Below are 16,603 nucleotides of genomic sequence, written 5' to 3'. Positions count from 1 at the left end.
CAAGCGAGGAAAGCTCCTGCTGATACAGTGCTGGATCAATGGAAATAAAAAAATGGTACCGGGGAGGCTGCCTACAACTAGACCTGCCAGGGAGGGGGGGTTAGGGGCTGCCTACCACTAGACCTGCCTCGTACCCTGTCCTGACCTACCACTAAACCACCAGATGGAGGGCAGAGTACAGAGCAGGATGGTGGGTAGAATTTTTTCCCTTGGATTTTCCTCCTCTACAGGGGAGTGCATCTTATGGTTGGGTGTGTCCTATAGAATGAAAAATACGGTAAGTTGTTTTCTCTTTTTTAAAAATCCCCTGTTTCCAAGATTATTAAAACTTACTATCCTGCACAATTGTAATTCTTCTGGGCAGCTTACAATCTAAAATTCTATAGTATACTCGATAAACAAACAAATCACATATACAGGAATCCAAGGTTAAAATTGAAATACAATTTGTTTTATAAAAGAGGGTGCAGATGAATCTATTATACCCTATAATTATTCAACCAAATTTATTGTTGTTTTATAAGCTTCTTCAAACAAAAATGTTTTAAGATCAGTTTTAAAATTTTCCATAGAAATCAATAATCTTAGAAATAATGGTAAAGAGTTCAAAAATTTAGGGCCAGTTACTGAAAAAATGGCAGCTCTGACATGTTCATGAACTATTTCTCAATATGTTGGAATTGAAAGAAGGTTTTGAGTTTCAGATCTCAATGGCCTTAGTGGCATATATGGGACAAGCAAATACATGAGATATAAAAGTTCTCCAGAGTTTAATATTTTGAAAGTCAACAAGAAAATTTTGTAAGTTATTCTATGATTTATAGGTAGACAATGTGCTTCTTTCAAATGGGATTTTCACTGTTATCATTGTTCTATATAATTGTATACTTTACTAAACACCAATAAATTATTTTGAACAAAAAAAAAAAAAAAAAGGTTTTACATGATCAAATTTACGTAAATTGTAAATCAATCGAATGGCAATATTTTGAATTAATTGGAGCCTTCGGAGATATCTTTCTGATGTAAACCCACATAAAGTACGTTGCAGTAATCAATCTGCTGAATCACTAAAGAATGTATTAATATGTTCAATGCTTCTGGAAAAAGCAATGAGCAGATTGACCTAAGTCATAGTTTGAAAAAAGATTGTTTAGCTACCTGTGAAATCTGAGGTAAGATAATTTGGAGAATCTAAGGGCTCCTTTTATGAAGGTGCGCTAGCGTTTTTAGTGTGCGCTGAAGATTAACGTGCGCTAACCCCGTGCTCAACGGAAAACACTAACGCCAGCTTTATGGAGGCGTTAGCGTGTAGTACATGCAGCAACGTAGCGTGTGCTAAGCGTGCACTAAAACCGCTAGTGCACCTTCATAAAAGGAGCCCTAAGTAGATGATACATACAGGATAGTTATATCACATACTTGGATTGGTATAGGTGGTTTTACCTGATCTTGTGGTATGAATAATATAGATGTTGACTTTTCCGGGTTTTTTAAAGTTTATTTTCCATTATCCAATTTGTAATATAAATTACAAATATTTGCCTTTTAACAATCTCAGAAAAGGAATCCAAAGCATATAAAATTTGGATGTCATCTATGTAGGCAAACATTGTAAAACCTCTTGATTGTCCTATGGTCAACAATGGTGCAAGTAAAATGTTAAACATGTTAATATCGAGCCTTGCAGCAAACTGGATACCAGACTAAATGTTGTTCCCCCTCCCACCCCCATCAATCTCTTCTCTCACCTCCCTCTTCCTCCCCATGTCAACCACCCTTCAACCTGCCCATCCCCTTCAATGTGTAAGTAACCCCCTCCATATTTACCTATATACCTGGTGGTATATCACATTTAAGGTATTAATCACAGATGAACCACCGTACCTAGCACGTTTGTTGAGGGTTTTTTCTCTGTCAATGGCCCAAAGTATTGGAATTTCATACCTTTGACACTTAAATCAATAACCTCCATTGACAAGTTAAAGGAAAATCTGAAAACATACCTTTTTTTCCGATGCATATTCTCAGGTTTAACAGGTAGCACTGCTGGTATCTTGGAAAACAGAAGAATGCCCCTAATGTTATTCCCTCTCTTTACTTTGCTATTGTTTTTTTGTATTTCCATTCTCTGAACCTTAATTTTATAATACTATGTCAGTTTCTATTTTTATATTGTATTGTTATTATAATTTGTTTTAGATTGTAAGCCGCCCTGAAGGCTCCCCCTTGGGCGGGATAAAAAAAATTTAAATAAACTTAGAAACTTGGGGCCTCTTCTATCAAACTGTGCTAGCAGTTTTTAGCGCAGAGCCACGCTGAATGGCCCGTGCTGCTCCCGAAGCTCATAGTAACTCTGTGAGCATCAGGAGCAGCAAGGGCCATTCAGCGCGGCTCACCGCACTACAAACTGCTAGCACAGTTTGATAGAAGAGGCCCATGGTTTACAGGGACTGGAGCACTTGCAGAGTACATGAAGTACTGTGAACTATCATGAGAGGTTGCAGCAACCATTATAAAAAGTCAACGTGAGGGGGCAGGAGCAAAGGGGATGCGCTTCTGTCCCCGAGGACCCCCACTGGACCATCAGGTATATAGGTAAATACAGGAGGGGGGTATATACACATTGAAGGGGATGGGCAAGGGGAAGGAGTAGGGGGCTTTGAAGGCAGGAGGGGGAGGGAGGAGAGAGGGAGCATTGCTGGGGGTGGGAGGGGGCATGGTGGATTATTATTTTTTTTTTAAGAGAAAACAACTTATGCGGACTCCAGCTCATTATCGCTGGTCAGAGCCAATATTCAGCAACACTAACCAGCTTAGTGCCACTGAACAGCGGTGTTTGGCTACTGATCGATGATTTAAGTCACTCTGAATACCGATCCCTCTGTCTTTATTGACCTGATATGGGCCATGTTTTAGCGGTCAATGCCTGAATCAAGGGCGTGAAGTACCATCTGTACCATCTGCCATGATCTGGGAGCCATTAACAAAGTTTTGCAAAGAGTGATTGTTGATTTTGCTCTTTGGTCATACACGTCCATAGTGGGTGGGAGGGAGGGTAGGTTGGAACATATTTTTAATTTCTTAATTTGAGTGTACTTTTTGAATTTAATTATGGGGGGGTTGATATATCTATTTGTCATAGATTACAATTTTAATTGTATTTAAGTGCTTTTATAGTGTAACATGATTATATTACAGTGGTACCTTGGATTATGAGCATAATCCGTTCCAGGAGCATGCTCGTAATCCAAAATGCTTGTTTATCAAAGCGAGTTTCCCCATAGGAAATAATGGAAACTCGCTTTGATACGTTCCCGCCCCCCGACCCAGCGGCGCTGCTCTATCCCGCCCCCACGAGAACCGGCATTTCTCTCCCTGAAGGCCCCCCCGTAATCCGGCATGCCCCCCCCCACACAATTGGGCACCCCCCCCGCCGCTTCTTATTGTCATCTGGGCCTGGGCACCGGCATCGGCATGTCCTCTGCATTGGTGCCGGTGCCCGAAGATCGGCCTCCTTTTCTTGCTGGGCCTTGAGCATCAAGGCTCAAGGCCTGCGAGTTCACGTTCTCTCTGAGATCTCCGAGAATATCGGAGAGAGCGTGAACTCGCAAGCCTTGAGCATGCGTAGATGCTCAAGGCCCAGCAAGAAGAGGAGGCCGATCTTCGGGCACCGGCACCAACGCACAGGACATGCCGGTGCCGGAGCCCAGGCCCAGATGACAGTAAGAAGCGGCGGGGGGGGGGGGGTGCCCAATCGTGGCGGGGGAGGTGAGTGCCAGATCGCGGGGGGAGGGTGCCGGATTGCGGGGGCGCCGCTCGCAAATCGAGGCATGCTCGGTTTCCGAGGTGCCGATTTTGCAAATGTTTTGCTCATTTTGCAAAACACTCGCAAACCGGTGCACTCGTAAACCGAGGTACCACTGTATATGTTGCACTTACTTATGGCTTCGAAATGAATAAAGATATTAAAATAAAATGTGATTGGCTTTATATCATAACTAGAGATATATTTTCATGCTTATTGCCTTATGGTATTTTCAGATTTCTCCATATTGGTTTATTTATCAAATTAATTCTACTATTAGATCATACTTTACATACTGTATGAACCCTGATGCAGGTATTGACTGCCAAAACACGAGCTGTGTTGGCTCAATGAAAACATAGAGCTAGATGCACTGGATTGTTAAGACCACATAGGTCCTCTCTGATCTGATTTTTGGCCGATTCTAAAAGAGCTATTGATATACTAAACATTTTGCATGCAAATGATTCGCACAGAGGTTCGTCATAACCCCCGTCTCTTCCGTCCTATTGATCGCTGTGAGAGTGACTGTCACAAATGTGCAGAGCTGTCAAGGAAAGCACGAACAACTGAGAGGCAAAGGAAGCCCCAAAGCCGTTTTTTTTTTTTTTTTATGGGAACAGATGTTGTGTTTGTGTTACACACGTATAATATCTGCCCCATTTAAAAAGAAAAAGAAAAAAAGCCTTCCCCTCCTCGGTGCAGTTTTAATGGTTATCTTGTTGTTTATGCAGTGGTATTTAGACTGGGGCTATTTCATAGAAGATTAGAGGAAGAGGTGAGATTTTATTGCCTTCTTGTGATCTGTTGTGAGGTTATAGTTGGTTCTAGATGTGTGGTAGGATCTTTTCTGTGCATTCTCAAGGTGGAGGGAGTGTCCTGAAGGTGTGTAGCCTTTTTTTTTTCTTCTTCTTGTGAACAAAGTTGCCATTTTCAGGTGTAAGGTAGTAGTTTGGAGGAACCCCCGATCTGCACGGCCTCGGGAGTACCGACTGTAGCAGTGACACTGTATGTGACTCCAGTTGAGCTTCAAGTGCAGCTAAGTGGACAGTTTCTTACTTGTTTTCAGTGGCTGGACTGAGCAGTATAAGATCTGGAAGTGCATTTGCATGCCGGTTTTTGGCGTGCTTGTACAATGAACAATTCTTGAAAACGGTAGGTTTCCTTTCTCACTGCTATTGTGCCCTGTGATTTTCTTTATATATATATATTTTTTTACTGAATTCCTTAGAAATTATAAGAGCATGATTTTGAAAAGTGTTGTTTTTTTTTTTTTACCAATGAAGCCGAACTGAGATTTTTTCTCTACTTTTCAAATATTATTTCAGTGGTTGGTTTGGGTTTAATTGTTGTGGGGGACCTTGCAGTGTAGAAGGGGTTGAATATAGGGCATTTGTAGGTTTGAGTTTGTGATTTACATGCTCTCTCCCTAGTTTAGTTTGGTAATTGAAATAACCCATTATTATAGCATTGCCCAATTCTCCAGCTTTCTTAATCTCTGAAAACATTTCTTCATCTGTCTGCTCATTTTGTCCCAGGAGACGGCAGTATAACCCTACCTGTATATTCCTTCCCTTCACACATGGAATTTCTATCCATAAGGATTCCACACTGCTATCTATGCTATGCAGAATGTTGATTTTATTTGATTCAATTCCCTCTTTAACATATAGTGCAACCCCCCTCCAATTTGGTCTACTCTATCCTTGCGATATAATTTGTACCCAGGTAACACAGTGTCCCATTGATTGTCCTCCTACTAGGTCTCCGAGATACCTATTATATCTATCTCATCATTCAGTGCTATATACTCTAACTCTCCTATTTTATTTTTTAGGCTTCTAGCATTTATATATAGACACTTCAAATTGTGTTTTTTCCTTGTAGCTATAGGCTGCTGAGAAGACAGGGAAAAGTTAAGTCTTTTACTCTGCCTTCCTCTTAAACCCAGTCAAAAATAAAGAAAAGGGCAAATAACTCAACCAAAATACTAATGTTGAGTGACCAAAAAAGGATATAGCAACTATTATAAAAGTCACTCTATGTGTCTTTAAGGAAAAATTCCATCAAATGTAATTCAACTGTTATTGAAACTTATGCTCAGAGACATGAAGGCGAATGTGCCGCCTCACCACCCAATCATCGCATTGTTCAATACAGTGTCAAAATGATGACAATAGTCACTATTGAATTTATAAAAGCCAAACAAGCTATAAGTTTAACATCTTATATTGATGACTGTAAGATGAAAAAAAAACCCTTAGCTTTCTAAATTCATTGGTTCCGACGTGACACATTTCGGGCCTGCTTCAGGGAATTGACATTGCTCTGCTACACCGTCTCAAACTTTGGGTAATGAAGTCTCGTGTAACATCAAGACTATCACATTCTTGCCATAAAGTTTAATTTCTTCCTGAAAATCTAACGGCTTAAACCCTCCTAGCTTTCTTTCACCATTATTGAAACCTCTCTTCTGGTACTCCCTAAATATCCTAAAGGTATGCATTTATATCAACCCATTATATGCCAGCCCACCTACTAAAGCTCTAGTAGTTACAGAGAAAGTGCTTGATTTGGGGAGCTGAGTTAGCACTGACTCTACTGCCTTCTGCAAAAATGGAAATTGGCACCTCATTTGGTGGTAACAACTTTGGCACAATGTCCTCTCCTTTATTAGTGGTGACTCCAGCACAACATCCTTCTTACTTTCTTCTTTTACCCTCTACATGGGTGGGAAAAGGGGGCAATGTCTGGAAAACAGTACACTGTATACTAATGCTCGAAGTATGGGAAACAAGATTCTGGATCTAGAAACTGTGATGGAAGAAGATGAGTTGGATATAGTGGTGATCATAGAAACGTGGTTCACGGAGAACCATGACTGGGATGTAGTTATACTGGGCTATAATCTGTTCAGGAAAGACAGGTTAGGAAGAAAAGGAGGGGGAGTAGCGTTATATGTTAAAGATCATATTAAAGCAACACAATTGCAGGATCTACAGGGCAAGGAAGAGGCACTGTGGATCAGTTTAAAAAGAGGAAATGGTAAATATATTTACATTGGTGTGATATACAGGCCTCCTTCGCAGACAGAAGTGGATAGAGATTTAATAGTAGACATTCAGGCTTTTAAATATAAATACCTACATGGCTTAAATGCACATGAGTCGAGTCTTTCATTTGAAAGGAAGTTCTGGATTGAGAGGGCATGGGATGAAGTCAAGAGGTGATAGGCTCAGGAATAATCTAAGGAAATACTATTTTACAGAAAGGGTGGTAGATGTGTGGAACAGTCTCCCAGAGGAAGTAGTGGAGTCAGAGACTGTGTCTGAATTCAAGAGGGCCTGGGATAGGCAAGTGGGATCTCTTAGAGAGAGAGGAAGAGATAATGGCTACTGTGGATGGGCAGACTAGATGGGCCATTTAGCCTTATCTGCCATCATGTTTCTATGTTATTTTTTACTTTCTTACTTTTACCAAATAACATCATTCTTACTTTCTCCTTTTACCAAACACCTCTGACCAGCACCATTATATCCCAAACTCCCCTCTTTTCCTAGCCTACATTATGTGGAAGGACTTGGGGTGGCATTCCACTATAGCAGTACTCCCTCATTCATGATGCCCTCCACAACCACAAAGGCCATAGGCCCCAAAAGCTAGCCTGTAGCAGAGCTGTGCTGATAATAAGATTAGAAAGTCAAGGCTTAGGAGCTGAGCCAAGAAGACAACCAAATCACGAAACTCTTACCCCCCTCCAAATTTACCCATCACTCCTGTAACCTTTGGAACTATACAGCATGATGAGCCCACTTAATCTCAAACCAGTGTCTCCCATAAGATGTAATAAGGGAATGAGTGTTTTCTTTTTTATGAAAAAAAGGAGATGGTGTTACTCTATATTCCCCTTTCAATCTGAAACTCAATTATAAGTCTTTGTTTTTCAGAGCTGCCAAAAAGAAACAATTGAAAGATATTTTTCAAACTATGGCATCAAATACTGGCACAATTATTTCCTCCTCCCCCATGTCCTTCCAGTAAAATAACATATTAATTCTGGTGACTACAGGACTGGAGAAGAAGGGCAAAATATAGCTATTGCCTAACCCACATGTGTCAAACACAAGGCCCGCGGGGCAAATCTGGCCCACCTGGCTATTTTATGCAGTTCAGGGCCAGCGTCAGGGGGAAGTAAACAGGGCTTCAAGATGTCACCTTGGTTTCTATTTTGGCTGGTCCCAGCGACGCACCCCATTGCCGGCCAGTAATTTACACCACCAGTGTGAATGGCAGCGCACCAGATATGAATTTAACTGCCAGCCCCAGTGACGCACCCCAGTGCCGGCCCTGCAGTAATTTAACAGTGCCAGTCAGTAATTTACACCGCCAGGTAGTTGTTAACTCGTGCGTGCCGGCAGCGCACCAGAAATGAATTTAACTGTGCCGGCCCCAGCCAAAATGAGTCGCTGGGGCCGGCACAGTTAAATTCTTTTCTGGTGCTCTGTCGGCATGCATGAGTTGACAACCACATGACGGTGTAAATTACTGCTGAAGAGAGAAGGAAGCCAGACCAAAAGAGGAAAATTGAGGCAGCGAGAAGGGGGGGGGGGGCAGTGTTGATTATAACCGTAGGCTTGCCCTCTTGATTTCTACCTCCAGCTCCAGCTCCATCTCCCCTCCTGACTTCCTCCTCTAGCTCTACCTCCTTACTGATCTGGCCCAGCGGTTCAATGTGTGCAGGGGTGGGGGAGCATGAGTACCTCTCCTGCCTCTAGTAATATTCTTCACAGCCCCAGTGGTGAGGGAGGGAGATGACAAAGGTAAGGGGAATTATTTTATTTTCAATTTAGTGTTTGAATTGTGTCAATTTTGCACTGCTCAGGAAGAAATACATTTGTTTATTTTTCTCTTGGGTTATACTGCATGCAGAGTCTTCCATCTTAGGGTTTCTTTTTTATATATTAGTACTGTACTTTTAGTTTTTGATCCCGTATTTGCATAGGGGTTATCTGTGTTCTGGTAGGAATGAATGTTGAGATGCAAACAGTGTGCTTTGTGTAGTTTAATTTTGTGGTTAACCATTATGTGTTAATAAGATTATATTGTGTGTGTGTATATATATGAAAAATGAATGGAAAAAATTGTGTTATAATTAGTACTACAATGGGGGCAGGGTCTGGGGCAGAGATTGGGCGGGGTCTGGCCCACAACTTAGCCTTTGTTATGGATTTCGGCCTCTTAGTGTGATTGAGTTTGACACCCCTGGCCTAACTCAGCTGGCTCAGCTCAGCTATATCAAATTTTAATAAAAACTTAAAAAAATGTAATTATGTTCTTAATCCAAAATAGGAACCAAAAATTTCATGGACTACTCCACATATTGCAATCAATAGATGAACACCAAAATGTGGAGCAACTTTACAGTTCCTCAAATACTTCAGTCTTCATTATGAATGTCAAACATGTAAAAAAAAATATATATATATATATAGATATATATGCATATACACAACACAAGCTGACTAAAAAATTATCACAAAAGGGGAAAAGATCTCAGACTCCCCCAACTCATTTCAAAACAGCTTATGCTGATCAATAGAATGTGTGGTCTATATTATCATCGGTCTAAAAAAACCTTAAGATTTTCTGTTTCAAATATATTCTTAAATTTTTATTTACTTCAAGTATGTTTTTTAAATCTAAAGATAATTTACTTAATCAAATGTAAAAAACAAAAAAAATGTAAATAAACAGGAACTTACCCCCTGTTTTACTAAGGTGTGCTATGCATTTTAGCGCGCGTTTAGCCCTCGCTAAATATATATGTGTGCTAACTGCTAACACGTCCATAGACTAACATGCATGCGTTAATGTTTAGTGCGTGGTTAGCGCGCGCTAAAACGCTTAGTGCACCTTTGTAAAAGGAGCCCTTAGTTTGACTCTTAGATTTCTGATCCCGACAGGCCTGTTTTACCTGTAGGCTTCTTCAGGAGATCAGAAAACGAAATCCAGCAAGGCTACTGCTGAATTAACCCATGCGTATTGTGACAGGGAAGCTCCTGTCACGGTTAAAAAGACTGCTAACCCAGTCAAAAGTACAGCCCTTAAACCTGCAATCCCTAAGATGAAGCCTATGCACCCTGCTAAAAGCACTAGTTTAGTACAGCAAGAAAGAAGGGTGAAAAGGCAGGTGATGTCACAGCCAGGAATTCAGGCAGGGAGGGCACAGAAAACACAGTCTATCCCCTATTACTTCTTTCCCAAAGCTAAGGAGAAACAGAGAGTCAACACAGAAGGGGGTGGAGTTTGCTATGAGGCTAGGCAGTCACGTAAGCCTCAAGCAGGTGGGAGTTAGATGAATAAATTACCCTCAGCTGACTCTAACTAGGGAGGCAGGCACACGAGGAGCAGAGCAGAGTTTTGTTCCAGGCCAGGAAGGAAAGGCAGGAATATTCCCTTCAGAGAGGTATGGTAATATCCCATATAATCCTTGGGAGGTAGGGCTAGAGAATCGTTCCAGACAGGAAGCATCCTGTCGCAAACACCCAGGAAGGAGGATGGGAAGTGGAAAGTGAAACAGGAGACCTAATGGACTATAGCCCCAGTGATACAGGGTGGGGAAGATACAGTGAGACTGACCCAGGGGAATGTGTGCTAGAGGAAGGCATGGACATGTGAATGACCAATGAGAAGCTGCTTCCTGCCTCACAGAGTAAAAGAAAAGTCTTTTTCAAAGAAACCTAAGCCCAATTTAAGCTCCAGGCAATAACAATGCATCATTACCTGAGTTTCCAAGTGTGTTTAAAACCTCACCTAGCAGTCTCCAAAGAACCAAGCTGAAGGACTTTTGGAGTCATTTTTGGTAGGGTCTGAAGACCTTGGTGAAAAGGGAGGCTTGCTCCACACAGCCTGCAAAGCAGGGCTGTGAAAGTCCTTAGAGGGGACTCATTGCTAGAGAGGAAAAGCAGTGGCAGAGAAAACGTTTTTCTTCTCTTTGTTGGGAAAAGTGTTGGGAAGAAGGGATGGCACCTGCCGTGCTCAGCCAGTGCTGGCAACAACTGGTGCTAATAGAAGCCAGCTGCACTAAGGAGGGAGAATTGGGGCATTTGAGAGATTGAAAAGCTTATTTAATTATGGTTTATCTTTTTTGCTGACAAGAACTGTCCAGTTCCTGGACTAGATTACATATAACAGACACTGGAAGTCTGTAACATGAATGTGTGACTAGAGACTGTGAAGGAGAATTATTTTGAGTTTGATAATCTTTCTTTTTCCTTATAATAAACCCAGTGAAGTTTTGTTTGAAAGAAATCCAGTGTCTGGGTTTTCCTTACACCAACCATACAAAAGGCGCATCAAAAATCTTACCTGTGGTCTGCGTCGGGGTTTCCCACTCACCTGGGGCCTGGCCTGGCCACAGGAAGTTGGTGTCAGAAGTGGGATCTAGCACCGCCCTCAGGTTGGTGAAGGAAGAGCACCAAAAGAGGAAAAAAAAATTTGGTGAATTTTTTTTTTGGTGGTTTGAGGGGGGGAAAAAACCCCCCAACTGTTTGCAATTTTGAGGGAAGTATTGCCAGTGGATACTGTGTGCAAAGACAAGCAATACCCTAATATTTGGATCCTAGTAGATTTTGGGACAATTTGACTTTTTTTTTCCTTGGAGAAATCCTGAGTGCTGGAAAACAGTGATTTTGCTAAATTTGCTAATTGGACTTTAAGTGAGCCAAATTGTTGTGGATTACAAATACTAAGCAGGAAGGAAGTTCAGGAGGGCATGGTTCCAGAGAAGGAATAAGGAATATCATCGAGGGGCCCAGGAAATTAGTCTGCTGTGGAGTGGAAAGGAGTCCGGATGTGTGAGCAATGTTCCAGAGATCCTGATCAGTGGAATGGCTGGGGAGGCCCTAAAATCCCAAGGCTGAGACACATCAGTCCCCAAGGTAATAGTGCTTAGGGGGTAGCTGGTGTGGATTGGAGAGTAAGGGGACCAGAGAGCTCTGGAATAGAGAGGGGGACAAGCCCTAAGTTCAAAAGTGACACACTTGGGTTTCCTTTCTCTCTTGTTTATTTTTAAGGATGGAGGCGTCCAAGTTCCTGGCTGGTTTGGAGACGGAGATGCATAAACTACAGCAGCAGTTCCAAGACACTTTAAAGACCCAAGCGGATTTGTGGCAAGCGGACCGTCAGGCACAGCAAACATGCCATGCAGAATTATTACAGCAGCTGGGAGCCCAGATACAGGCCATTAACAACTTGGCGCAGCGGCCTACACCTCCGGTAGCCGGCAACACTGGAGCAGTCGTCGGGCCGGTAGGTGCTCCTCTCGGGGAGCCTATAAGACTAAATAAGTTAACTGCTGAAGATGAAATTGATCAGTATAAGCTGTTTTGAAATGAGTTAGGGGAGTCTGAGGTCTTTTCCCCTTTTGCGATAATTTTTTACAGTCAGCTTGTGCTGTATATATGTGTGTATATATATATATATATATATATATATATATATATATATATATATACACGTATATGTACATGTATATGTATCGTATATATTTTAAAAACGTGTTTGACATTCATAATGAAGATTGAAATATTTGAAGAACTGTAAAGTTGCTCCACTTAATCAAAAATAGGACATTACCTCCTATCCTTCGATACTTTTTTTCAACATACATTAAGGGCTCCTTTTACGAAGGTGCGCTATGGGTTTAACGCGCGGAATAGAGCACACTAAATTGCCGCACGTGCTAGCTGCTACCGCCTCCTTATGAGCAGGCGGTAGATTTTCGGCTAACGTGTGCTAATCCGGTGCATGCGATAAAACCGCTAGCGCACCTTTGTAAAAGGAGCCCTAAGATTACTCATTTGAGAGCTTGTAAAATTCTGATTTCATTCATCTGTCTTATGTTCATTGTCACAAACTTGAATGTGTAATTTTAACTATAAGAAATATGAAACTTCATTTTTACTGTAGAAAAGGCTGGAAAGCATTTTCAGGTTAAATCAAACAAATCCATATATATCATTATCCTTTTAGTTTTTGAGCCTGAAGATTTTTATTGATTACAAACAGAAAATTCTAAAAGACCTACCTTATGAAGTTTAAATAGAACCTCACAGAGGTTATAGATTTTTTCAGCATGTATCCAGTCTAAGGTGCTAACCTGTCAGAAATATAAATATAAACCATAGAAGTCATATTTAATATTTCTGTTTATCTTCTTTCCCATTTTCATAATGTTGTCATCAGAAATGCATTAAGTATGGCATTTAACATTAGGGTTTTTAAAAATATCATATCCTTAGATAGATGGAGTTACAATAGTCCAGCCTGGAAAGAATGAGTGATTGTACAAGGACAGCAAAATGTTGTTGGTGGAAAACAGGATCTCACTTTTCTCAACATGTGAAGACTAAAAAAACATACAGCAGGGAAATTTTAAAAAAATTCAGGTTATTTGGGAGCCATTAATAAAATATTGCAAAGATTGAAAGTATTGTATAGAATAAACATTTTTTTTTTTACTTTGGCTCATATATATCTAGGGTGGGGTGGGGGGATGGGATTATTTTATGATTTCTTTTACTTATGAATAAATATAAGAGGGATTATTCAATATAGTCTAGAATGTGATGTTATATTAAGTGTGATTTAAGTATAAATGATTGTATTATAGGTTACACTTACTGGGAGCTTTTAAAATGAATAAAGATTAATTAATATAACAAGTTATGGGGAAGAGAGGGGGAAATGATTGTTTTATGTATTAATTGTGTATTTAAAGTGCCTTTTTTATAGGGTTTATATATAAAATAATTGTATGGCCTTGTCAAAGTTTGAAAATCGATAAATATTAATTTAAAAAAACAAACATACATACAGTACATATAAATTACAAAAAAAAAAAACCCCAAAAACATTTTTTTACCAGAGAGTTGAAATGGTCATTAAATGAAAGTGTAGAGTCAATAATGATACCCAAAACTTTGCTTGAGAATTCAATCTGCAGTGTGGGACCAGAAGGTAATGAAATGAGCGTGAGTAGCTGATCTAATTTTGGGCCAAGCCAAAGTAGTTTTGTTTTGGACTCATTCAGCTTCATTTGTACAGTGATGGCCCAGAATTGGAGTTTCGTTATGCATGCTTTTATATTCTCAGTGAGGTTAGTAAGGTTCGAATCTATCTCAAGAAGGACAAGGATGTCATCTGCATATGTATATAATGCTTCAAGGGGAGATAGATGGAAGAGTTTCAAAGTAGACATATAGATGTTGAAAAGAATAGGGGACAGAGGTGATCCTTGCGGGACTCCACATAACGGTTTCCAAGGAGATGACATGGTGCCATTCATATTAACAGTGTAAGAGCGGGATCATAAGAATTTTGAGAACCAGCCTAAGACTGTGGAATCAATGCCTATCTCAGAAAGTTGATAAATTAGAATATCGTGGTGGACAACATCAAACGCTGCAGTTAGATCAAATTATGATAGGATTGCAAACTTATTACAAGAGTGTAGTTGTTGAACCTTTGAAATTATTGATGCCAGTAGGGATTTGGTGCTGAAATTGGATCTGAAGCCATATTGGCAAGGTAAGAGAATGGAGAATCTCTCTAAATAAGATGAGAGCTGAGTAGATATGATAGCTCTAGCATTTTGGTCAGGAGAGGAATATTTGCTATAGGACGATAGCTAGATGGTAAAGATGGGTCTAGATCGGCTTTTTTCAGTAATGGGGTCAGGGCAATGTGTCCTTATAGTAAGGTAGAGTTTATAAGTCTGGTGAGAGATGAAATAGCCTGCGCGGGAATTTTCTCATATAGGTAAGAAGGAAACGGGTCCAGGGCACATTTGCAAGATCTTAATTTGTGGCACAATTTAGAATCCTGGGCTTCAAAGACAGTCCATGCTCAAAGACAGTCCAGGATCTGTCTACTGGGATAGGGTTAGTGTTGCTGGGCACCAGAGAATTGTAATGCAAATGATAAATTTTGCCACTACTTTGCATGTGTCTTCCTGCTCTCCAATTGCATGTGGAACAGAGTGCTATATGGAGCCAGGATGAAGTATTTCAGGTTCCATGGTACATAACACCTTCTAGTGTATCTTTTTGTAGATGATAATATTTGTAACAGAATGGACACCCCAGAGAGAGAGAGGAAAACATGAAAAAGGAGTTGCAAAAGGCTTTAAGTAGAAGAATGGTCTAATGTTTGGCAGCTAAACTTCAATGTGAAGAAGTACAGAATGATGCACTTGGGGAATAGAAATCTGAGGAAGCCATATGTTCTAGAAGGTGAGAGTCTGATATGCATGGATGGGGAGAGGAATATTGAGGTGATAGTGTCTGAGAATCTGAAGGCAATGAAACAGTGTGACAAAATGGTGGATGTAGCCAAAAGGATGCTGGGCTATATAGAGAGAGAGACCCCACTTGGAGTACTGTGTTCAGTTTTGGAGACCATATCTGACTATGGATGTAAAAAGACTTGAAGTGGTCCAGAGGAAAGTGACAAAAATGGTATGGAGCTTGTGTCAAAAGATGTACAAAAGAGAGGAGGGACAGGGGAGATATGATACAAATGTTATACTTGAAAGGTATTAATATAGAAACAAATCTTTTCCAGAGAAGGGAAAATGGAAAAACTAGAGGCATGAATTGAGATTGTGGGGTGATAAACAGGAGTAAATTTAGGAAATTCTTTTAAGGGAGAGGATGGTAGATGCCTTCACAAGGAAAGTGGTGGAGATGAAAACAGTGGTGGAATTCGGAAAAGCATTAGATAAACACGGAGGATCTCTGTTTAGAAAATAAATGGTATAAAACAAACTAAGGCTGGTACTAGGCAGTCGTGCATGGTACTACTCGAAAGGGTCCAGAGAAGAGCGACTAAGATGGTTAAGAAGCTGGAGGAGTTGCCGTACAGCAAACTGGGCCTCCTCTTCCTCGAGGAGAGGAGATTGAGAGGGGACATGATCGAAACATTCAAGGTATTGAAGGGAATAGACTTAGTAGATAAGGACAGGTTGTTCACCCTCTCCAAGGTAGGGAGAACAAGAGGGCACTCTAAAATTGAAAGGGTTAGATTCCCTACGAACATAAGGAAGTTCTTTGTCACCCAGAGAGTGGTGGAAAACTGGAACGCTCTTCCAGAGTCTGTCATAGGGGAAAACACCCTCCAGGGATTCAAGACAAAGTTAGACAAGTTCCTACTGAACCGGAACGTAGGGCTAGTCTCAGTTAGGGTGCTGGTCTTTGACCAGAGGACCGCCATGTGAGCAGACTGCTGGACATGATGGACCACTGGTCTGACCCAGCAGTGACAATTCTTATGTTCTTATGTTCTTAATGGGTTGTGGAGGGCTTTAATGGAAGCTCCAGTGATTTCAAATATAAGGGCAGTGTTGGGCAGACTTTATGATCTGTATCCCAAAAACAACAGCATGGTTAGGATAGGTTGGAGTGAGCTCTGATGGCAACTCCAGTAGTGGGAACCTAAAAGAGTACTAGACAGGCTTTTACGGTCTATGGCCCAAAAATATGAAAGAAAAAAGACAACTTAACCATGAATGTATAATGGGTAAATTGGATGAACCATTCAGGTCTTTCTGCTGTCAGTTACTATTTTCCTGTTACCAAGATGGCTAACAGGAGGGAGAGGAATTTTTCTAAGAAAAACAGCTTCCTCCAATGTTTCCTTCAAGCTGTGCAATAGTTCTCCAGCCATATTCTTGCCATATTGGGGGATGGTGCATCAATATTATGTTTTCAATAATTAGGGACAGGCAAATTATCT

At 40.8% G+C, this 16,603-nt stretch overlaps 1 protein-coding gene across 1 annotated transcript in view; it reads right to left on the bottom strand.

Moving 5' to 3' along the window:
* Nucleotides 1-16,603, bottom strand: part of SNTG2 (syntrophin gamma 2) — a 391,266-nt gene that overhangs the window by 108,970 nt on the left and 265,693 nt on the right. The window contains exon 14 of the mRNA XM_033937548.1: nucleotides 12,897-12,968. Coding sequence (XP_033793439.1) covers nucleotides 12,897-12,968 — 72 coding nt within the window. The remainder of the gene's footprint in view (nucleotides 1-12,896; nucleotides 12,969-16,603) is intronic.

The sequence above is a fragment of the Geotrypetes seraphini genome, chromosome 3 (genome assembly GCF_902459505.1).
Source record: "Geotrypetes seraphini chromosome 3, aGeoSer1.1, whole genome shotgun sequence".
NCBI classification, from domain to species: domain Eukaryota; kingdom Metazoa; phylum Chordata; class Amphibia; order Gymnophiona; family Dermophiidae; genus Geotrypetes; species Geotrypetes seraphini.
Note: the sequence above shows the minus strand (reverse complement) of the source record. Positions and strands in the feature narration are given on the sequence as shown.